We start from the raw sequence: 21,870 nt of genomic DNA on the forward strand, positions 1-21,870 counted from the left end.
ATGAACTCTCCTCACTATCGCTTTCTAGGGGATGGCTGAGGACTTCTCTGCTCATATACAATCTACAGATCTTGCCGAGTTGGCATCCACGAAAAGGCGACCAGTCAGTTGCGTTTAATTTCTGCTAATAATTTATTGTCATCGACGAACCCTGCTACGATTGCATCCACCCATGTTCGAGTCTAATCGCCGATGTTCGCGGAGAGTCAAGCCATACAACATTAACACAATCGTGGAGGGACTGTGCAACAGGGACAGAGTATGGCTCTCTCCACCAAGACATGTTTGTTATCTTCAGGGTGGATTGATAAGGACGATAGCGATCTCTCTATTTATTTCCGCGGAGACTAAGCCAGTCTTTTGTCACCCCTTATCTCTGCCGAGTAAGGGCCCAGCCGATCATCAAAAGATAAGCAGAACTGCTTTTTGCCTCCACCCGATGAATTCCAGATCGACTTCCATGGAGAAATACCGGGTGCATATGTCGGTTGATCTATCTATCTATGATTCTAACCATAGCCACTGAGCCAGGAAAGTGGCACGGTCCACAATGAGCTCAGAGTCGCTGGACTTGGCTACTGGGATGGTCCCTTACTATTCGTCCCACCGTCGCGGATGGGAGGAATGGGCCTCATTTTTGAAGAATTGTCTCATGATTCTCCCTAATTCCACCGCGCTCCAAAGGCACCTAACTTGTTTCCTTGCCAATAAGGATACAGGCTGCGTGATTTTCCTCCATCATAGTCCACACTGGCCCGAGAGCCCCCGTGATGGTGGCCGTTTTCGGACGATTCGCCAAAGGTCACCGTCATCCCACGGCGAATACCAGACCCAGTTCTCATTAACGCTATCGGGAACGCTGCGATGCGGGCAGGCACCCATGGTAGCTTAAGGCTTATCTAGCTGTTATCCGGCCCATTGCTACCTCGAGATCCCGCGGAGATCATTCATCATGAACATATCCCTGGCCTACTTCTAGCATTTCTCCGAGGCCATTTGTTTATACAAGCAAATAGGGCAATTCCTGTGTCAAGATTGTGTCTGACTACTGGCTTCTTCACTTGGAAACGGAATGCGTCATTTTCCTGATTCATTCCAGCCTGACTATGGTTGCCTTCTTCTGTCTGCCCGTCCTTGAGAGTTTTTAGTCTAGCTAGAAAAGTCCGCTCTCTTCGCAGTGTTCCCTTCATGCTATACCACCATCATCAACTGTAGTACTCAGCGCGATGGCGACCATAACCCAAGTTCAGACACAGAAGACACAGACGGTCTTGCCAAAGAGCCTTACGGCAGTACCAGGCCAGATCACAGTCAAGGAGATCTCGAATGTCGACCTGCCAGATATACCCCTTCCACCGCCATCCACGAACCCGACTGAGATCCTCGCTCAAGACAAGGGCACACCAGACAATCATGTTCCTCGAGACCCTCGGCTCATCAGATTAACGGGTGTCCACCCATTCAATGTCGAACCTCCACTGACATCCCTGTTCAATGAAGGTATGAACTGCCTTTTGAAGCTCACTTTATTCTGATTGGCATGGCACTCGGCTCACAACCCACGTAAAGGTTTCTTGACATCGCCGGAACTCTTCTACGTTAGGAACCATGGACCTGTCCCTCTGGTGCGCGATGAGGATATTCCAAACTGGGAGATCAGTATCGAAGGGTAAGTGATTGTTCGATGATGTTGTTCAAATGCCGAGGGAACTAACTGTCCGTAAAGGCTGGTTGAGCGGCCGGTCGTCTTGAACTTTCGTCAGATTTTGCAGAAATTCAATCAGATCACTGCCCCAATTACACTCGTATGCGCTGGAAACAGGCGCAAGGAGCAAAACACAGTGCGGAAGTCAAAGGGTTTTTCATGGGGACCAGCTGGTCTGTCAACAGCCCTTTTTACCGGCCCCTTGATGGCGGATGTCCTGCGGTATGCGAAGCCACTGCGCCAGGCCAAGTACGTCTGCATGGAGGGAGCAGATAAGCTGGTCAGTATTCCTCCCCGAATTACAATGTCATTCTCTGGTCCGTTGACTTTGCAATAGCCTAATGGCTACTATGGCACATCAGTCAAGCTCAACTGGGCTATGGATCCCAACAAATTGATCATGCTTGCGCATAAGATGAATGGCGAGCCTCTTCGTCCCGATCACGGTCGTCCCTTGAGAGCTGTTGTACCTGGTCAGATCGGCGGTCGAAGCGTAAAGTGGATCAAGAAACTGATCTTGACTGATGCACCCAGTGACAACTGGTACCATATTTATGACAACCGAGTATTGCCGTAAGTGGACCGAGATACCTCGGATGACCACTTGCTGAGCGTTGCAACAGAACGACCGTCTCTCCCGAAATGGCCGCTTCGGATCCGATGTGGTGGCGTGACGAACGCTATGCCATTTATGATCTCAATGTGAATTCTGCTGCTGCGTACCCTCAACACAACGAAGTCCTTGATCTTGCGACGGCTGGGCCTTCCTACACCGCTAAGGGTTATGCATATGCTGGAGGAGGCCGACGAATCACTAGAGTCGAGATCTCGCTGAACAAAGGCAAATGTATGCTATTCAAGTTTTATCGTCTCCTAACGAAGCTAACTTGTCTTGCAGCTTGGCGTTTGGCGAACATTCAGTATGCTGAAGACAGGTACCGCGACTTTGATGGCGAATTGTTCGGCGGCAAAGTCGACATGCCTTGGCGTGAAACATGTTACTGCTGGTGTTTCTGGTCTCTCGACATTCCCGTGTCCGATCTGGAAGCTAGCGACGCCCTTCTAGTGAGAGGTATGGATGAAGCGATGAGCGTCCAACCGCGCGACATGTACTGGTCCGTTCTCGGAATGATGAACAATCCTTGGTTCCGAGTAACGATCACAAAACAGAATGGGACCTTGTTGTTCGAACACCCCACTCACCCTGTCATGGCTGGCGGCTGGATGGAACGCGTCAAGAAGGCTGGCGGCGATCTGACCAACGGCAACTGGGGAGAGAGACAAGAAGGGGAAACACTGGTAGAACCTGAACCTGTGAAGGAAATCAACATGAAGAAAGAAGGGTTGAATCGGATTATCAGCCTCGAAGAGTTCAAGAAAAGCAATGAGGAGGGCGCGCATTGGTTTATAGTGAAGGGGGAAGTGTATGACGGAAAGCCGTTCCTTGAGGGTCACCCGGGAGGAGCACAGAGCATCATCTCGTCCATCGGGTTGGACGTGACTGAGGATTTTTCCGAAATCCGTGAGTTCTTCGACAGCCGTCTTATCTTTTCTTGAGAGGCCGCAGAGCTGACATCACTTACAGATAGCGAGACGGCGAAAGCAATGATGCCCGACTATCACATCGGCACAATGGACGAGGCGTCCCTAAAGGCGCTCAAAGAAGCCGGCAAAGAAGAAGAACCCAGCGAGCCTCGGGCACTTTTCCTCCAACCACGGTCGTGGACGAAGGCGAAACTTGCAGCAAAGCGGGATGTTTCCTGGGATACACGCATCTTCACTTTCGAACTGGAACATCGGAAGCAGAAGCTGGGCCTGCCAATTGGACAGCACATGATGATCAAGGTCCAAGATCCCACGACCAAAGAAACTATCATTCGATCATACACTCCGCTCTCAGATCCTAACAAAGAGGGCTCAGTTGATGTGCTTATCAAAGTCTACTTCCCATCGCCATCTGTACCCGGTGGAAAAATGACAATGGCTCTCGACCAGCTTCCACTGGGCTCAATGATCGAGTGTAAAGGCCCTACAGGCCGGTTCGAATATCTCGGAAACGGCAGGGTTATCATCGGTGGTAAGGAGCGGCGCGTACGCTCCTTCAAGATGATTTGCGGCGGTACTGGTATCACCCCGATCTTTCAAGTTCTCCGCGCAGTGATGCAAGACCCTCAAGATCCCACATCGTGCGTTATCCTCTTTGGGAACAGACAAGAGGAAGATATCCTGTGTCGAGCCGAGCTTGATGCATTTGAGGCGTCAGATGAGAACAAATGCGCGATTGTACATACTCTCAGCAAAGCATCAGACACGTGGACTGGCCGGAGAGGACGTATCGGTGAAGCACTTCTGAAGGAGTTTGCGGCGCCTGACGATGAGAGCATGGTACTCATCTGCGGGCCTGAGCCGATGGAAAATTCTGCCAAGTCGATCCTTTTAGCCCAAGGGTGGACAGAGTCCAATCTTCATTTCTTCTAGCTTGTTTGATATGGCTGCGACTGTTTGCATAGCGATCATGATTACTGAATGGAAGGCTGGCGTTCTGGGACTGCATGTATGGACAATCATTGGGAAATAACGAGGTATACGGGATCGATTATGTCACCTCAATAGAGATACTTGCTAGATATTTGCACATTGGCAAATCAAATGTTATATACTATCCAGGACCTGAAAATCTCTGAAAGTTGCTAGCCGAACAAAGAATGTGGTGATGAAACCTGTGTTTTAGCCTGTTATGGACCCTGTTCGCCGCGATGCAGCTTTCGATTCCGCGCGGACTTTGTTGATAAATGACCGGGTATTAGTAAAGCGGTGGCCTTGGTTTGAAATAGGCAACAAGTCAAATTCGATTGAGTTAGATCATATACATATGTTTTTCGCGTTAACATCGGTCAGTAGTATCTTTTCATCTCTAATCGCACCAGAAGACGCTCGAAAATGCTTACTGGCTCTGCTCTCGACCTGCTGGCGAACTTGGATGAAGCCTTCACACCGTCCAACCCACGCAGGTAGCCAACAAAGGCCGAGGTCTGTTTTCGGAAGGTCGCGTAGAGTTGCGCGATTGTATCTTCGCTCTCGTAGCGAACACCTTCCAACCCATCGAGCCGGGACAGCGGAGCAAATGTCAGAATCGTCCCGAAGATCTTCTCAAGCAATCTGGCAGCCTCGGCGTGTCTTCTGCTCAGGAATAGGGCGAGGAGCATCTGGTCGAGGGTCTCTTCGTGGTACCTTCTCAGCCAGGAAACGGAGTGTGCCGCTTCTATAACGCCGTCTATGTCGCCATGCTCCAGGCAGAATTCAATTCTCGTAAGGATATCCTGGAATGTGTGCCAGGTAGAGCCGACGCCGACGTGAAAACAGTAATCGCTCACGGCAAGAACGAAATGCTGGCAGTCTATGCGGAATCGCTGAAAAAGATTTCGGGTATCCCCGGAAAGAGAGCTCCTTGCAGTTGAATCGCGAATGAGACCTCTGACTACCGAAACCATGCGGATCAGGCGTAACAAATGCTTGAATAGGCGGTCGTATTGATCCAAGGATCGCTGCGTTATAATCGTTTCCAGGACTGCGGATGGTTTATACTGAAGACGGAGAAAATCGAGTGCTTCAATGGCATTCGGATCCTTGCATTTCACAATCTCATCGTCGGTCAAGTCGCGAATTGAGAAACTCAACCCACCAGGAAGCTCCCGTTCCCTGAGAAACTCGGCATTACTCGAATTGTCTAGGCGCTCGTCCATGTTACAATCACTCAGAAGGCCGATCAATACCAGTCGCAGCTCGGAGCTTGCAGGAGGCCAAGTGTCACGATTTCCTAGGCGCAAACCGGTATGCACGCCGCTGCGCACGACACCTGATCTACGCTCGCCACTCTCCATTTCGGGATCAAAAAGTGAGTGCGAGAGGCGCGACGCAAAAAAGCCATCACCTAACAGTTGAAATCGCCACTGCAGGGTGAGGTGATATCTTAATTTGTGTTCCTTGAATAGGAGGTGAAGACAGGAAAAATCAACGAGTAAAGCTTGGGAGGATAGTAGAGGCGCCAGGGAAAGGTAGAGTGCTGATATCATTTCTGGACCAAAATCGTTTCTGTGCGGATGAGTTGGTCGAGACCTCTCCAAAGTACTTGTGTCGAACAACGGTCCCAGTTCGTCGTTTTCTAAGGAAGAGTCTCGCGCAAACAACCCGGTCATGTGCTTGGAATCATCGATATCGAAGAGCTCGAAAGGGTCATCTCCGGCAGAGCCAGACTTCTGCACATGTTCTTCTGCAAGTGCTTTATTCTTCTTCACTTGGCCCGAGCGTTGGCCGCGGCTGTATCTGAGGATTTCCGAGCGGAGTTTAGCCTCATATTGCTGGGCTTTCTTTTGGATTCTCTCGATGTCGGACCAACTTCCTGCACAACGCAAATTGGGACCATCTTTGCGAAGGATCGCATCATTTGCGATTGGGTGTTGAGGGTGGTATTGTCTGAGTAGCCGCAAGCTTCGACCGGTCTCGAATATCAATTCTGCTTGCTCCGTGGGGATAAAGGTCGGCATTTGCTCGGGATGATAATGATATTGCAAAGTTGCTGCTTTCGCACTCCTCGAGCCTGCTCTACCCTCGTATCGCTCTACGGCCACGAAGCCTTCATTCTTCGCAGCCATTTCCACTGATGCGGGTGTCTCAGCGCGCAGGCCAACCCAAGATTCCACGTAATGGAGCCAAGGTGCAATCACACGAGCAACAAGTTCATGGAAAAGATTTTCCATAAAACCAAAAGCTTGAGAAAAGTGAGCCGCTTTCTCAATGACAGCAGAGATTACTTGCGCATCTGATGCGGCTTTCTGAACTGCTTCGACTAAGTTCGATAACGCACCAACCAGCCCACCACACCGCTGGAAAAGTGTCATGATTTGAATGAGGGACGAGATATCCTTAAAATAGTTAATTATTTGCTTCTCAAGCGTGTAGATAATCACAGCCGCAGCACTGGCAAAAGCAGATCGGGCAGAGAATTCCTTGGGATTGATCCGAGTCCGGCGCGCAAAGTCCCTTATGTTGTACATAGCCGTACCACAGCGGAGGACTTCCTCAATCAGGCCATTGACAACGGTGACGCTGACCCCAGAAACGCGGATGTTGTCAGATACCCTTTCGAACGCTTTCCGCTGCTTATTGTAACGGAAGAATATGGAGCTCCAGCCGAGTCCAAGCCTGAATAGAGCATGGAAGAAGACATCATTCCGAGCCACACGTCCCGCATTTTTAGGTCCATTTTCGGAGTACTGGAGTGCCAAAGCTGAATCAAAGCCTTTCGCACCGGACTCGCTGAAATAAGCGGACGTCGGTTCGAGAGACGATCGATCATGGTACCTCTCCCATGACCTTAGCGCAATCTCAGGAATTGTAGCGTTTTGCAGGCTTTCAAGTGTCCAGATACTATCTGACTCGGCTTCAAGAATATCATCGTGATGGTGGCTAAGGTTATCGTCTACTTGAGTATCACTGAACGCTTCCGTGATTGACTCCGCAGGCTGATCGAAGAGAAAAAAGTTATGTCCTTCGATATTATCCAGCTGGGGTAATGGGTCTGCATCTTCTGCGCGTGGCTTGAGAGGGCTCTTAAAGAACCCCTCATTTAAATCTTTCGAGAAGAAGCTGTCAGCTGGCTTCGCGTCGTGCTCATGTTAGGACGCACCAGGTAGGTTCTCATTCCATTGGAATAAATCCGACGGCTGCAAAAATTCCGAGGTAAAATTGGAAAGCCTCCACAAACTATCGCTCGAGAATGGATCCGCGTCATACTGGCCCTGATCCATTGTCATTCATGCCGTGCTATTTCATGCAAATACTCCTCGACTCCTTATCAGCATCTTGAGCCTTTAACGCGTTGTTGGCGCGCGATCACATGCTACTAAGCTTGAAGCGCACTAGCGCCTGCGCCCAGCCAACGCCCGGGCCACCGTTTGTTAGGGAATCTGAGGAGCTGTTGCGCGCATCGTCATACCTGACCTGAAATAACCAGACAGGGTTCCTATTGTCCAGGCTACCTTCTGTAGCTCACTGCTTGTCTCAAGACAGTGCTATGTTACGATGCCACCCAAGAAGAAACCAAAGCTGACTGATCTCCAAGCCGAATCTGCGCAGCCGGCCGGCGATACACCCGCCGGTGAGGGCGCAGGCAAGCCAGACAATGGGCACGACTTGGTAGCGGATCCCTGGACAGATGAGCAGGAGACAGCTCTGCTGAAGGGGATTATCAAATGGAAGCCAGTTGGTAAGTTGCGATAATTTCTTACTCGATGTTGTCAATGGCTTGCAACCACGAGATGAAAAACAAACTAAGCGGCGCATATCTCAAGGCATGCACAAACACTTCCGTATGATAGCAATCTCCGAGTTTATGAAAAGCCAGGGCTACGCGCCATCAAATTGCGAGCACACACGGATACCAGGAATATGGAAGAAGCTAGGAACACTTTACAATTTGCCTGCGCTCGATGAACGTGTACGTCGTGGCAGGCGCGTCCCTCCTGCTTCAATTGCGGAACTGACATACTATTAACGATCCAGGAAGATTCGTTGATTACAGAACCCTCTGATGACCCCGACGGATCAAAAGACTTCTACTGCCCGTTTGAACTGCCCGAGGATGAATACGGCGACTTGATGTTCGAGAGGAGGCTAGCGATGGAGGGATCCGCGTCACCTAATCCCAGTGCGCAAGCGGAGTCCAGAAGAGGCAGTACAATAGCGGATACAGATGGTGAGATATTCTCACTAAGATTACTCGCAGCATTCTAATTCTCGGTTTCGCTTCTTTATATAGAACCACGCTCGTCCCCCGCACCATCACGAGGCAGAAAAGGAACCCGCAGCGCTCGCCAAGGAACGCGAGGCACGCGTTCGATGAGACTCCAGGTCGAGATTGAACCTCGTAAAGGATTAGGCACCGGGGAAGAAGACGTAGGTTCCGAGGAGACCGGGGCAAACGAAGAAGGCGACGAGGAAGGGTCAGATGGGGCGCAAGACGACAGCGAAGAGGACGAGGCGGAGGGAGACACGGGCGGCTCGCCGACTACAAGGAGCACACGTGCGCAGACAACCAAATCGAGACAAAAGGGAGGCAGAGGTGGGGGAACAGGAACCAGACGAGGTGGCCGGCGACGCTAGCATTCATCTCCGTGGGGTCTCCTTTAATCTTTTGACATGATTCGCATTTCGATACCTTGAAAAGCTCGGAGGAGGCGTTCGGCAGGATTTGTGTATGATTATGCAGAAGCCATGACGCTTGTACTACTATGATCATTTTTACGTTAGGGCCTGGCGAGTAAGGAACAAGCTTCAAACGAGGAACACAGAGTGCGTCGTCGAAATCTTGGATGTACCAATTGGTTGGAAGTACAGCAGCGATCAGTGAGATCAGATGGGTATGGGAGCACAAAAGGGATGAATTTAGGTATAAGTGGCATCTTACTAAGTACATCTAAGTACATATAAAAAAGATCTAGGGTCGTTCAATGGCTAAAGGTAGGACATTTGAGGGAATAGTACATTTCAACGCCGAGTCCCTTACAGGCGCTTGCAGATAGCCTCAGCATACTCGTGGGTCTTGGCCTTGCCTCCCAGGTCACCAGTGAGAGTCTGCGATAGAGCATGTCAGTATCCGAAAAGTCCAATAGGACGGATCAGGGTATCACGTGATTGGACATACCTTGCCCTCAGCCAGGGTGTCGAAAGTGGCCTTTTGAATACGAGCAGCGTGCTCGGTGAGACCCATGTGCTGTAGCATCATGATACTGGACAGGAGCAGAGCAGTGGGATTTGCGAGACCCTTGCCGGCAATGTCGGGAGCAGAGCCGTGAACAGCCTCGAAGATCGAGCACTCGTCACCAATGTTACCGGAGGGAGTGAGGCCGAGGCCACCGATCAGGCCGGCGCACATGTCGGACAGAATGTCACCGTACAGGTTGGGCATGACAAGGACCTTGTCGTTGTAAGGAGTGGGATCGGTAACGATCTTCAGGCAAGAGTTGTCCAGCAGCTCAGCATCAAACTCGATATCGGGGAACTCCTTGGCGATTTCGCGGGCAGTGTTGAGGAACAGACCATCGGACATCTTCATGATGGTGGCCTTGTGCACGACACGGACCTTCTTCTTGTTGACCGAACGAGCGTACTGGAAGGCGAAACGGAGAACCCTTTCGGAAGCCTCTCTGGTGATGAGCTTGATGCTCTGGACAACACCGTCGACGACAACGTGCTCAATGCCAGAGTATTCACCCTCGGTGTTCTCACGGATCAAAACAGTATCGACATTGTCGTAAGGAGTCTTGTAACCGGCGACCGAGCGGCAGGGGCGCAAGTTCGCAAACAGGTTGAAAGTACGACGCAGAGTAAGGTTAAGGGAAACGTGACCCTTGCCGACAGGAGTCTATATGATTCGTCTTAGTATATTTCTGTGGATCGCAAGGACACGAGGTTGACTAACAGCAAGAGGACCCTTGAGAGCGACATAGTTCTTCTGCACACTTTTGATGGCGTCCTCGGGAATAGCGGTCTTTCCGTCCTTCAAGATGGGAGTGACGTCGACGGGCTCCCACTTGATGGGGGCCTACAACTAATTTAGTACTCAAAATTCTCCGAGCGCGCAAGCGAATAGAAAGATCAAGCTTTACCTTTGCGGCAGCAAAGATATCCTTCACGGACTGCGCAATTTCAGGACCGATACCGTCACCCTCAATCAGGGTGACTGTGTACTTTCCCTATCGATCAAACATTGTCAGACCCGAGTCCTTGTAAATATTCTCATCTTCCCCAAAATCAATGCTTAATGGCTGCTCGAAGGTCGAATATTCCACGAAGCAGCGGCGGATGTCACCGGGCCAGAAGAAAGGAAGGGTAAAGAAAAAGTCGATCGAGGCATGACATACATCAGGACCCTTCTGTCCCTTGAACTTGGCGACCCGATCGTCAGCAGCTGAGGCATAACCGCGCAGCTAAATGAAAACATTAGTCTGGTTAGTCCTGTAATTGAATGAAGTCGAAAGGGATCGTCTGAAGCTCGTGTATTACCTGCGACAGAGGCGAAGCAAAACCTGGGGACACACGTGTTGTCCGCAGGCATTGGCGGGCCGGGGCAACGAAATTTCTGGCAGAGATCATTGTGATAGTTCCCCGGATCAACAACCGACGTTCAGGTTTTAGAGAGAAAGGAATTGAAGATAGACGGGAAGAAAGAGAGAAGAAGAAGAATACTACGCGGTGGCGGGTCACTTGTGCGGGAACTTGGAGCAGAGAGAAGAGGGTCTTTTTTGCAACAATAATCCCGGTAACCCGAAAGCCTCCAGCCTAGCACTGCAACCTGAGGTATCAACTACGCAAGTGGTGCGGCCGGTTCGACTGGCCCGTTCGGGAGGCCGCTAGTCCTAAAACGGTTTAACACGTGGGCGGTATGGGCAGTCATGGGCGGTTCTCTTTTCTTCCTAGATACCTGCTCCGTACAGCATGGTCGCCTTGTAAGGTAGACTTGCTTTTTATATGTGGAGGATATCTGGACAACTGTAGGTGCATTCTTCTGCCTGCTGATTCTTGTAGGCGATTTCACTATCTTAAACTATGAGGTGTCATTTTCTCTACTCCATACCTCCGTACTTACATTGCAAAGTTGTAAGCTGCTTGATGGACCTTAAAATGACCATTGAGCTAGTTACCGTCTGCCGTAGTCGCTCCACCACTGCTCGTTTACCGTTCAGATTAGATAACGCTTCAGGTTGGACAACACTCAGCAGCCTTCCTAAGAGCTATATACAAAGGATTAAGGTAAAGGTTCACTTTATCTACAGGGCCATGGTATTGTAAGCTGTCTCAATTCGTATTGTACCTTCATTGCTTACCCTTGCAGTTGCATGTGTCAAGCACGAGGTCGAGCAACTGATCCACCGTTCCCCCTTCAACCCTTAGCCTTGGCGATATACCAGCATGACCGACGTCGAGGTTGCGAATTATTATAACCTTCCATCAGCTTACCCTGAGGAATGGCCGGCTGAGCTTGATGAGAGCGAACCTTCCGACGACGAAGCTCTGGGCCGTACTCCTTCGCGAGCCAGGAGGTCCCGATACTTTGCCCTAGAACGCAGTCATAGCGGTAAGGCCCTCAGCCTTGGATCCTTCAAAGGAAGCAATGCGAGGGAAAATCTTGCCAAGGTCGATGAACCCGATCCTCTCGGGTCTGGCGACAGCGTCCTCCAGATCCTGAAGAGACGAGGCCTATCCTTAGAAGATGAAACCCGCTTACGGAACCGGTTCTTGCTTTCGTCGACCTCGTTCTCCCCCGCCCTTTTCCTCTCCCAAGTTCACTCCGATGCGTCTATTGAGTCGCTTCTCGAAGGACTCGACTACCTCTCGAAATCTATTGACCAGAAATCGGCGTCATTGAAAGTCCTCGTCGAGGCGAACTTCGAGCGCTTTGTACGGGCCAAAGCAACAATCGATAGCGTCTATACGGAGATGAGAAACCAAGGAAAAGGAAACCATGTGCCACTGGCTCAGTCACATCGTAGGTCAGCTGGACATCTCCGAAGTATTTCCGGGGCTTCGCGAAGCGCGCCTCTTGCGGACGACAGGCCCGGAAAGAATGCTCTAACAAAGGAAAGCGACTATGGCATGAAGGGGATACGGGTACCACTCTTGGAGGCCTCTGTTAAAGCTGAAGAAGTCTGGGGGCCGGCGTTGGGCGGGCGCGAACGAGAACAGATGCTCAAGTCAGTAGTCGACACGATGGAGAAGCAACGGGATGTATACGAGATCGGTGGGCTTCTCTCGAAATCTATAAAGCAGAGGGACTACGACTCTGTATTCGAACAATATACAAAAGCAAGAACGCTCGCCAAGAGCGCTAAGCATATTGCACACAAGGCAATCAGCAGTGGGCGATCTCTGACAGACGAAGAAACGCACGCTATCCTCGCCATGGGTCGGATGTGGGTAGATGTGGACCATCAGATCCAGGCGTTCAAGCGTGATCTGTGGAGACGTCTCAGCGATGCGCCTACCACATCAATCACGGCCACTGCGGCCGGAACCGTGGAAGAATATATGGAGTTGATCGGCGCTCTGCTGGAATTGGGCGTGGACGACAACCCTATTTGGGTGTGGCTGCTCAGCCGCTATGACTTTCTCAAGACTAAGATTGGCGCCTTCTGTGGACGCTGCAAGATGGAAATCGAGATCCTCCGACGCCGGCTTGCTGGCGGCGACAAGCCAACACCCAAAGCTGTGGCATCGTATCTGCGCCTGGCACCACGGGAAGACACAGCGGATCTGCAAGATGTGCTAGACACTGACCAGGTAGTCGAGCTCTGGGAATGCATTCTAGCTTATTTGACCAAGTTGTTGGCATCGCAGGGTGGGCTGCTCGGCGAAGTGTTCGATTTCTGGGAAGTAGCACAATCCTTCATTGACGGTTCCAGACAAAAGCTTCTCCCCGCTGGGTTCGAAGGAGAAAGCCGCAGACATCACCGGCTCTTCGATAGCGAGACCAGGGAGCTACAGAACGGGGTCGTGGAGTTGGTCGACCTAATTCGCCAAAATGTGCTGTCGTTGTTTGCTGACGCGCCTCTGGATGATGCTTCATTCCTAGCGTCTCCAATATCACCAGCAACCCCGAATAGTCCTATAAGCCAAGGCGTGACTCCCACAGAATCACGCTTCAAACTCGACCCAAAGAACATGCCAATACCCACACCGAAGCGCGGGGAGTTCTGGGAGGACTATGCCTTCTGGCCGCCCTTCTCGAATTCACTCAGTGGTGTCCACTATCTCGGCCAATTCATGATAATTATTGGCACCGCGGCGAGCGAAATGGCTGCATTGAATCCTGTAGCAAGTGGGGGTAACACTCATGATCTCCTCAAGTCTCTAGTGAGCATTGCTCGCGAGCGCTCCGTCCGAGTTGCATGTGCGGCTTGGGGTAAAGACGCGGAGATCTGCAAAATGCTGGAAGACTGGACGCGCGATCCCGAGAGCAAGGATCTGACCAAGATGCCTGGGCTATTTGTGGCATTTGAAAGTGCAATTCTTGGGAGGATGCAAAAGATCCTTTACATCTCGGAAGCCATGGCTAAATCAGGGGCCGTGGATGTCGTGACGCAACCCCCTGCTAAGCTACTCCAGATGGTCCGCACCCAATTTGTGTCCAGTGTTTACAAGGCGCTCAGCGGTCTCGTAGAGAACGCAGAACATCCCGTCGTTCTGGACGAGGGTAGCGAATGGATCCTCGCCGGGTCTGCAGCACAACTCAACGGCCCTGATTCCCCTTCGCCTGCTTTGGCTGCGGATGCTGTGGACTCTCAAGATAGGGTAAGTCCTCCTCTGCTTCTGTCTTAACAGTGACCGCTAACATGTGTTAGAACGTGCGGATACTGCTCACGCTCTCAAATATCAAAGCCCTGCAGGCAGATCTCGTCCCACATCTAGTCACGAACTTCGAGACTGCATTTTCTGTGAAATTGACAGAAGAAGCCAAGACTATTCGCGACGTCCTAGGTCAGATCGATGACCGCCTATTTCAATCGTATACCAAGCCAACGGTCAACAAATTGAATGCCATGATTGTCAGCGGCGTTACTGACCCTGAATGGGAGCCGTCCAGTGCTCGCCCAGAGCAAGTACGCCCCTATGTATATAGCGTCTTGCTCACCCTTGTGCTTGTTCACACGGAGATCTCGACTACTATTCCTTCCTGTGTGGCCTCAGGAGCGAGTCGTTCACCACCCGCTGCGCCATCTCCGTTGCTGAACATGGTCCTCACACACCTGCTGACACAGATCTCCACGTCTCTCCTGAATGCGTTCAGCTCACGCTCTTCATATACCTTGGCTGCACTGATGCAGGCAACCCTTGATACTGAATTTATCGCACAAACACTATCGCAGTACTCCACGGAGGAAGCATCTACTGTGCAAAGCCAGATATATGTGGAACTAGATCAGCGGACTACACACGAAGCCAGGGCTCGGCTTCAATCAGAGCTTGGCGAAATGAGGAGCATACTGAAGCGGCTTAGGGAGAGGACAAAGGGCGAATTCGCATGTTTCAAGAAACCGAGGAGTGGGACAGGGCATAAAGGAGCTTAGTTATCGTCCTGAATATTGATGGTATAATTCATGCAAAGTTGAAGCATGAGCGTAGAAAACTCGATAAGTAACCGTAAGAGACATATCTAATGGGTATCATAGAAAAGAAGACTTCTGTTCGACCACCTCTTATTTCCGTCTCCATGTGCAAGATTCGTATCTACGTTTGACCCACCATGTGCTGAATCCTATTGAGCAAGACCGTACTCTCCCGACCCAATCTCTTTTTGCCATCCGGAGCAGGCTTCCTCGCTCTAGCCATGGCCTCGCGGTCTTTCATTTTAAACTCCCGCTCTTCTCTGCGCCTCTCCGCCTCTTTCCTGCGCTTCTCCGCAATCTCCATTTCCTTTGCGAAAGCGGACGGTTTAGGTTTTCTTCTCTTCCTACGTTCATGGGGGTCATGATCCTGCGCCCGTTCAGGTCTGGGTGGCCGTTCCGGCACGGGCTCGTTCAGCATGGCTTGTCGGTCTGGATGTAGCTCCAAAGACGCCGGGGCGGGATCAACAGCTTTATCGCCTTTCGCGTTTTCACTCTCCACATCTTCCTCGGTCGCGTAAGTGGGTCTTTTGGGTGCTGACGCGAGTTCCTCGGCTTTGATTTTGGCATAGGCCTTTTTCACTTTGGCCTTTTGGATCAGGTCGGACTTTATTTTTTGGGCTGCGATTATGTGGAATGATCAGTAAGCGAATTGGGTAGGAAGACAGTGGAGAGCAGCATGAGGAGGGGTTATCTACCTTTACGACGGTAGGTCCCATCAGGCAGGTTTGCAGGGCCAACTGAGAAGCCCTTCCTCTTCTTGACTGGGGGTTCTGTGGTCCGCTTTTCTTCCGGATTGGCATCGGCGTCACGAGAGCGTTTGGCCATAGTTGATACGATAGGATTCGTAGATTATAGAGTAGCCGTGTGTCGGGCAACAATTATGATATATTGGACGTAGCAAGTGATGCGGGATTTGCAATGTAGTCGCCGCGGCAGGTTAATTTGAGTGACCCAAAGGGGAAATTTTCAGGCGAAATTTCTCAAGCAACTTATAGATAGTCAGCGATAAGCACTTCAGAAATTGATTCTGACTCGTTATGAGATCCTCAATAACTTACAAGTTAAGACGTGCTAGCGTTTGATAGATCAAACCAAGATTGCCCAAGAGCGGGGGTGTAAAAAGGACTGATGACGATACTGAGAGAAAATCCCCGTCAAACGATACAAACGATGATGCTGCTGATGATTCATGCTGCTGCTCCGCCGAGTTGCCGACGGTCTCCTCCTCCACCAAACCACGAGCCAGCATCTCTTCGCTTCGTCTGCCATTCTTCAGTGGATCCTTTATTGTTTCATATTTCTCGGTCTTCTTCACCCTTATTGGAATCCTAGCCTTGCTGTTTCCTCCCGTCATCTTCCTTCCATGGTTGGCCCCCTTGAGCAAGTCATACTACAACGGTCCTCATCGGCGCCGCCACCCCTCCCGTCATACCACTGCTGCAGCTACTCCGTATTTTCAGTTTAATACTCTCTGTGGACTCCTTACTATTTCTGGTTGTCTGCCTTTGCGATGATATACCTCTTATCTGGTTTTATTGGGAGTTACGATCGTCGGTGACCATGCCTATCTTTCAAGACCCTGATCGTCAACGGTTCTATGACCGGTGGTCGGATGACCACCCTCAAGAGGTTGAGCAGCAAGACGGCTCTCCCTCATGGGTTCGCTGCCATGAGGACAGCAAAAGGCCTCACTCCTCTGGAAGGGGTGCGGGTGTATCGAATGAAAGCTGCATGTCAAGTCCCAGTTTTTCGAGGTTGCGAGCAACCGATCGGGAGGAGTTAATACGGTATATAAAAAGCGCCGATTCTTCAGCCTGGACTCAGCATGATTTGGTACGTTCTCTAAGATTTGACTATATATATAGTAGTCCTGCGATTGTGTGATAGTCCTTTTTGATGGTTTACTGATTCAAGTATTGATGAATTTAGTCTCGAGAGACCGATTCCCATCCTATCAAATCATACACATCTGGTGAATGTCCACAGACGCAGAAGCGTTCGGATTCGTTAAGGAACTCTATGGATATGGACCACCAGAAGGAGCCAGAGGAACTTGCTTCGCCAGCTGATATTCAACGCCCTCGCTCAGCCCTGCATTCTGGCGACTTTCGAGAAGGTATTGCTCAAGATCAGAGCCAGCACCAAGCACCGCTGTCTCCCCATCCCAAACATCGCTCTCTCGCGCAGTTTTCTCAGTTAAGCTCATCTCCAACGACGCCGTGGTTTACCACTCCTATCTTTTCTGCGCCATTCCGAGGGCAGGAATTTGGTCATCAACAAGAAGAGACTACGAATCCAGGTCCGCGATCACGAGCACCGTCTTTAGGGTCATACTCCTCCAGTTACGTCCTGAAAGCTCCGACGAGTCCTTTGGTGTACCAGGCAAATAACACTGATCTGGACTTCTCACTGAAAAGTGAGTACTGCGAGCATCCTCCAGCTTCGGATAAAGCCAGTCGCCGCCGCACACTGCCTCCAGAGACATTTCGGAGCCTTCAGGATTCGTCTCCGCCTTATTCGCGTGTGATTAACATTAACACCGGTCATTCACCTGGAACCTTTCACGATTCATTCTCGTTCCAAGCGCGTCAACCACGAAAACCATTGACCTCGTCATACAGTCTTCAGCTGGCTTCATCAGTTCAACATCCGTCCTGGAGAGCCAGGAGACCCTCACTCGCCGGCGAACTATCCTGCAAGACCCACGCGCCACTGGTAGGATCTTACGAGGAGTCAATCCTCCGCGGAAGAATGTCAATGAATCCGTCCAAACCACTCGACTTCACTGCCCAAATTGGTGTGTTAGGCAAAGGAAACTGCAAGTCGAATCTCAAATGCCCACCACACGTCACAGTTCCCTTCCCTGCCGTCTTTTACAGTTACCCTACTTCTGGAAAGGGTCGCTCCATTTCGGACGACAGTCCAAGCCCCTATGTGGGTATGATCGATCTCGAGAATTCCTTGCCTAAGGATAACTCATGCGTCACTCGCCGCCGCCGCCATCACCGAAGCCCTGCTGGTGCATCCAAGGACCAAAGGACTGATGTCGATATCGGGCCGGAATATCAGACCCAGGAAGCCCTACGCAAGAGGGAGAAGCGAAATCGACGAGCCGATTCACCCAAATGCCCACCAGGCGGATGCTATCGTATACCGCAACAAGGCCAGCTGCAAATCATGATCAAGAATCCGAACAAGACGGCTGTCAAACTCTTCCTTGTACCTTACGATCTCAGCGAAATGGAGCCTGGCACCAAAACGTTCATACGCCAAAGAAGTTACTCGGCTGGCCCTATAATTGATATGCCTTTGTCCGCCAGGAAGAACCTCGGGACTGATCGACCGGAGGCGTCGTTGAGCGTATCTGAAAATCCCAACGACAAGCCTATACTACGCTATTTGATCCACTTGAATATCTGCTGTCCTTCAAAGGGTCGTTTCTATCTTTACTCGAGCATTCGTGTCGTGTTCGCAAACCGGGTGCCTGACGGTAAAGAAAATTTGCGAAACGAGATACAACACCCCGATCCTCGGTATACACCATATAAGCCAGTCCGTGACATGAACGCTACTAATATACATTCAAAATCGGCGAAAGGGTTCCCGAAAATCGCTGCGGATCTGGCTTCATTGCCAGGTCCCAGTGCGGCAGGGGAGTGCTCTTATTTTCATCATCCTTCACACTGTCACACGATGCCTCTTATCAATTCAGTCGATGATGCAGCTACCGCAAAGCATTATTACGAGATGAGACTTCATCCTTTCCAGCCCGCCCCGTCCCCTAGGGAAACCCCGCTTTCCCCGCGTACTTCTGACGACAATGCAACAGAAGCCAGGACTTATCGTAAACTCAGCAGGGGTGATCTCGGATATGGTGGTCTTCCATTCAGCTCTTCTGGCATATCTGAAGCCGGGGAAAGCTTACTCGCGAAGAGGTTGAGAGGGCTAGACGTACAAAAACATGAGTCCTCGTCCCCGAATTGAGTTGTCGATGCAACACGTGCGACTATGTCATTCTCGGCGCCTGTTCCGCCTTCTGAAGCAGTATTCCATCGGTATACCTTGTTCTCCCCATCTTCCACATCATTCGTCATCCTTCCTTGTTATCCACCTTCACCTTACCATGATTAGCTTGGCCAAATCTGCACATAGCAACAGCCTCGACTAACGACACAGTACTATATCACAAGATGCGGGCATCTTTCAAATCTTCAAATGTCTTTGCTTACTCAGACTAAGTGCAAATAGACCAGGCGCTCAGGAACCACGCAATATACCCATCTTTGTCATTCAGCTCACAGTCAATCTTACATTCAGCCTTCATCGTTCATATTCAGCATGGGACTCACCTTCATCTTCATGTTACGTACTGATGCGTGGCTTGTCTCATCCGTTGGTGTTGAGTCTATAAGCTCTAATCCGCTAATATTCCGTTATCTCGGAAATTCACGTATATCTTGAGGTCTACTGTCGCTTTTGGCGTCCGGCAATGGCTACTTGTGCTGTTCACATGATTTTTTTTCTACAGAGTCGACTCAATCAACATCTTCCTTCAATGCAGATAGTATGATGAGTCCCGGTGGTACTTGGGGGTATTTCTAGCAAAGACTGTTACAAGCCTCCTCAATTATGCTATTTTATCTACAATCGTATCTAAATACAGAATGAATATAGTATAAGATTGAACCTGTGCTCTCGAACGGTCCAAATGTTCTAGTCTGTAGCCAGGGTAGATATCCGGGATTATATCCAAAGGAACAATCGCCTAGCCTGCGTGCTCGACAATTTCGTTCACGAGAACCCCGTCTTTGACATACGACTTGATCTGTTCTGGAACTGGACACTCCTTGGTATCCTCATCGGTTCCCTCCTTAGGGGGGAGCATGATGTTGACAGCCGTGCACTTACTAGAGAAGACCTCGGTGGCCAAGCTCTGCTGTCCAAGGTAGATGGTCGCACCGTCAACTTGGTCAAGCAGAAGAGTGGGCACGACCCCGTCAATCTGCAGAGCAAATTTGGGAGACTTGATGACATCGAGGCTGCTGACAAGCGAATCCACAATGATGGAAAGACCGTTGCAGTTGTCGATGGAGATTGCGTTGGCCTTGTTGTTCACCTTCACGATAGTCTTGTTGCAACGGCTGATTAGGATAGATTGATTCTGCTGAGCGGAAATCTCGATGATGCCACCGGGGTTATCGAAATTCTCAAGGAGCCATTTGTTGCCTTCGAGCTCTTTACGCGGCGGCTTACGAGCACGCATGCTCTCCGGCTTGGGCTTCTTGCTCGGGGCAGGTGACTTGGAGCGGGAAATGCTACCCTGAGAGCTTGGGCGTTCAGGCACCGTTGCGCCTGCACGCAGGCTGGGATTCTTGTGCGTCATCTCGGATTTATCAACCTTGCGGAGTCCGGAAGTGACGGCGTCGCCTTGGTTCAGCTGAGCGAAGACTGCAGACATGTCTGGTCCTGCAGCAACGGGCGCAGGAGGGGCGCCGGGTGGAGGAGGGGGGGGAGGTGGAACTCCTCCAGGGACGTTCAGAGTTGGCACGGGAGGAGGAGGAGGTGGTGGTGGTGGTGCTGCCTGGCCGGAAGCGCCGCTTTTGATTTGCCTGAGCGCTTCTTGCGCATCAATACCAGATTCCTGGTTCCAGGTGAGACCTTTGGGGTAATGTTTCTTCAGGAACGCAGCTAGCGACTTGAAAATCTGGTAGTAGGCTTGGATGTACTGAATGTGAGTGTGGTCCCTGTTGCAAAATCAGTAATCCATGGTCGACAAGCCCAGAGTGGAATTCATACTTCTCCTTGTACTCCTTCAACACCTTGTTTCCATAATACTGGATGCCTCCGACAATCTCGCTGACGAAATCAGCAGGCTTTGGCTCAAAGAACCAGCCCAGAGCAACAATGCCTTCGGCGACAGCGCTAAGGTGATTAAAGAGAGGGGAGGCTCTGTTTGACTCGCGGATGTTATTGATGGTATCAGAAGCATTGTGGAGCTCAGTCATAAGCTCTGGTGGCTGAGGTTCGGGCTTTCTCGCCTTTGTCGAGACGTAAAGGTAGGTGCGCTCGGCTTCGAAAGCTTGAAGAACAGCCTTGGACTGTCGAAGAAGTCAGAGAGACGGACACAAGAACGAAGCCTTAAGTTCGAGTTGCTCACCTGCTCTGCCACAAGACCACCGATCTTCTCGCCGAGATCCACGAAGCTTCGAACATCCCCATTGATCAATGCATCGAAGTCTTCTATTTGGGGTGGAAGCGAAGGGGCCGCAGGAGGCGCTGGGGGAGTAACTGTATTCACTGGAACAGGCGCTGCAGGTTCAGGAGTAGCTGCACTTCCGACGTTTTTCGGCGAGTGAGGGTCATCCAGCGACATAGCCATGTCCTCCAGACGGGAGGTCGCGGCTTCCAGCCTGTCGAGAAGCATACATTGTCAGTGACACGGAATATGCAAGCCAAGGCTAGAAGATGAATAATGAGAGGTTTAGCTGAAGCTTATTGCTCAAGCTTCGGACACTTTCCTCAGGTACGTACCGCTTGATAAGAGTAGTCAGATTATGCATGTGGTTGCTGGTTGCCATCTTGGAAGACCAAACCCCCCTGGCGACGCAAGGACAATGAAACGGATGATGAACAAGTTTGGACGTTAAGACTCAATTCTCGGGTACCCTTGCTCTGGCTGAAATGAAGGAATACGACGATGATAGGACGAAAGGCGAGTAACTTCAACCTCAGAGCAACCACCTGGGAATGCCTGATTCCTGCAACGGTGTCGGGTTCCAGAGTCCAGACGATGATGAGATGCTCCTGACCCGTTTCTTCCTGAGGCCGCAAGCTCCACTGTGTGGGGCTTACAGTACAGTACACGTAAAGTTAAGATGCGTACAGTTAAACATGACATTGTGTGTGTAAATTTGTATCATATTTACCGACCATCATAAAGTATGTTATCCTTATCATTGAGCTTTCCTCTGCTTCTCCGCTTGAGGATGAGCGACATACCCA

At 50.7% G+C, this 21,870-nt stretch overlaps 8 protein-coding genes across 8 annotated transcripts; 4 read left to right on the forward strand and 4 right to left on the reverse strand.

The window, feature by feature from the left end:
• Positions 1-1,226: 1,226 nt before the first annotated feature.
• niaD (nitrate reductase NiaD) lies at positions 1,227-4,183 on the forward strand (the record flags this gene model as incomplete). Its single annotated transcript, XM_043293161.1, has 7 exons — positions 1,227-1,500; positions 1,570-1,669; positions 1,727-1,985; positions 2,043-2,278; positions 2,329-2,552; positions 2,604-3,227; positions 3,291-4,183. The coding sequence occupies 7 exons, from the start codon at positions 1,227-1,229 to the stop codon at positions 4,181-4,183; spliced, it is 2,610 nt and encodes an 869-aa protein (XP_043149096.1).
• A 416-nt stretch (positions 4,184-4,599) lies between these two features.
• Positions 4,600-7,518, reverse strand: Aud_008285 (tubulin gamma complex associated family protein; the record flags this gene model as incomplete). The annotated part of the gene is made up of 2 exons (XM_043293162.1): positions 4,600-7,337; positions 7,392-7,518. The coding sequence occupies 2 exons, from the start codon at positions 7,516-7,518 to the stop codon at positions 4,600-4,602; spliced, it is 2,865 nt and encodes a 954-aa protein (XP_043149097.1).
• A 268-nt stretch (positions 7,519-7,786) lies between these two features.
• Aud_008286 (uncharacterized protein) lies at positions 7,787-8,866 on the forward strand (the record flags this gene model as incomplete). The annotated part of the gene is made up of 4 exons (XM_043293163.1): positions 7,787-7,970; positions 8,083-8,201; positions 8,267-8,459; positions 8,523-8,866. The coding sequence occupies 4 exons, from the start codon at positions 7,787-7,789 to the stop codon at positions 8,864-8,866; spliced, it is 840 nt and encodes a 279-aa protein (XP_043149098.1).
• Positions 8,867-9,265: 399 nt separating this feature from the next.
• Aud_008287 (isocitrate dehydrogenase (NAD(+)) IDH2) lies at positions 9,266-10,858 on the reverse strand (the record flags this gene model as incomplete). Its single annotated transcript, XM_043293164.1, has 6 exons — positions 9,266-9,337; positions 9,408-10,127; positions 10,185-10,307; positions 10,372-10,458; positions 10,627-10,692; positions 10,769-10,858. 6 exons carry the CDS (start codon positions 10,856-10,858, stop codon positions 9,266-9,268), a joined length of 1,158 nt encoding a protein of 385 aa, XP_043149099.1.
• Positions 10,859-11,674: 816 nt separating this feature from the next.
• Aud_008288 (exocyst subunit SEC5) lies at positions 11,675-14,829 on the forward strand (the record flags this gene model as incomplete). The annotated part of the gene is made up of 2 exons (XM_043293165.1): positions 11,675-14,053; positions 14,104-14,829. 2 exons carry the CDS (start codon positions 11,675-11,677, stop codon positions 14,827-14,829), a joined length of 3,105 nt encoding a protein of 1,034 aa, XP_043149100.1.
• Positions 14,830-14,989: 160 nt separating this feature from the next.
• Aud_008289 (uncharacterized protein) lies at positions 14,990-15,693 on the reverse strand (the record flags this gene model as incomplete). Its single annotated transcript, XM_043293166.1, has 2 exons — positions 14,990-15,486; positions 15,564-15,693. The coding sequence occupies 2 exons, from the start codon at positions 15,691-15,693 to the stop codon at positions 14,990-14,992; spliced, it is 627 nt and encodes a 208-aa protein (XP_043149101.1).
• A 735-nt stretch (positions 15,694-16,428) lies between these two features.
• Positions 16,429-18,852, forward strand: Aud_008290 (uncharacterized protein; the record flags this gene model as incomplete). Its single annotated transcript, XM_043293167.1, has 2 exons — positions 16,429-16,701; positions 16,798-18,852. 2 exons carry the CDS (start codon positions 16,429-16,431, stop codon positions 18,850-18,852), a joined length of 2,328 nt encoding a protein of 775 aa, XP_043149102.1.
• Positions 18,853-19,633: 781 nt separating this feature from the next.
• On the reverse strand, positions 19,634-21,446 carry capA (adenylate cyclase-binding protein; the record flags this gene model as incomplete). Its single annotated transcript, XM_043293168.1, has 4 exons — positions 19,634-20,612; positions 20,665-20,966; positions 21,026-21,278; positions 21,400-21,446. 4 exons carry the CDS (start codon positions 21,444-21,446, stop codon positions 19,634-19,636), a joined length of 1,581 nt encoding a protein of 526 aa, XP_043149103.1.
• Between the last annotated feature and the right edge of the window lie 424 nt (positions 21,447-21,870).

Source organism: Aspergillus udagawae (assembly GCF_001078395.1).
Source record: "Aspergillus udagawae IFM 46973 DNA, scaffold_6, whole genome shotgun sequence".
Taxonomy (NCBI): domain Eukaryota; kingdom Fungi; phylum Ascomycota; class Eurotiomycetes; order Eurotiales; family Aspergillaceae; genus Aspergillus; species Aspergillus udagawae.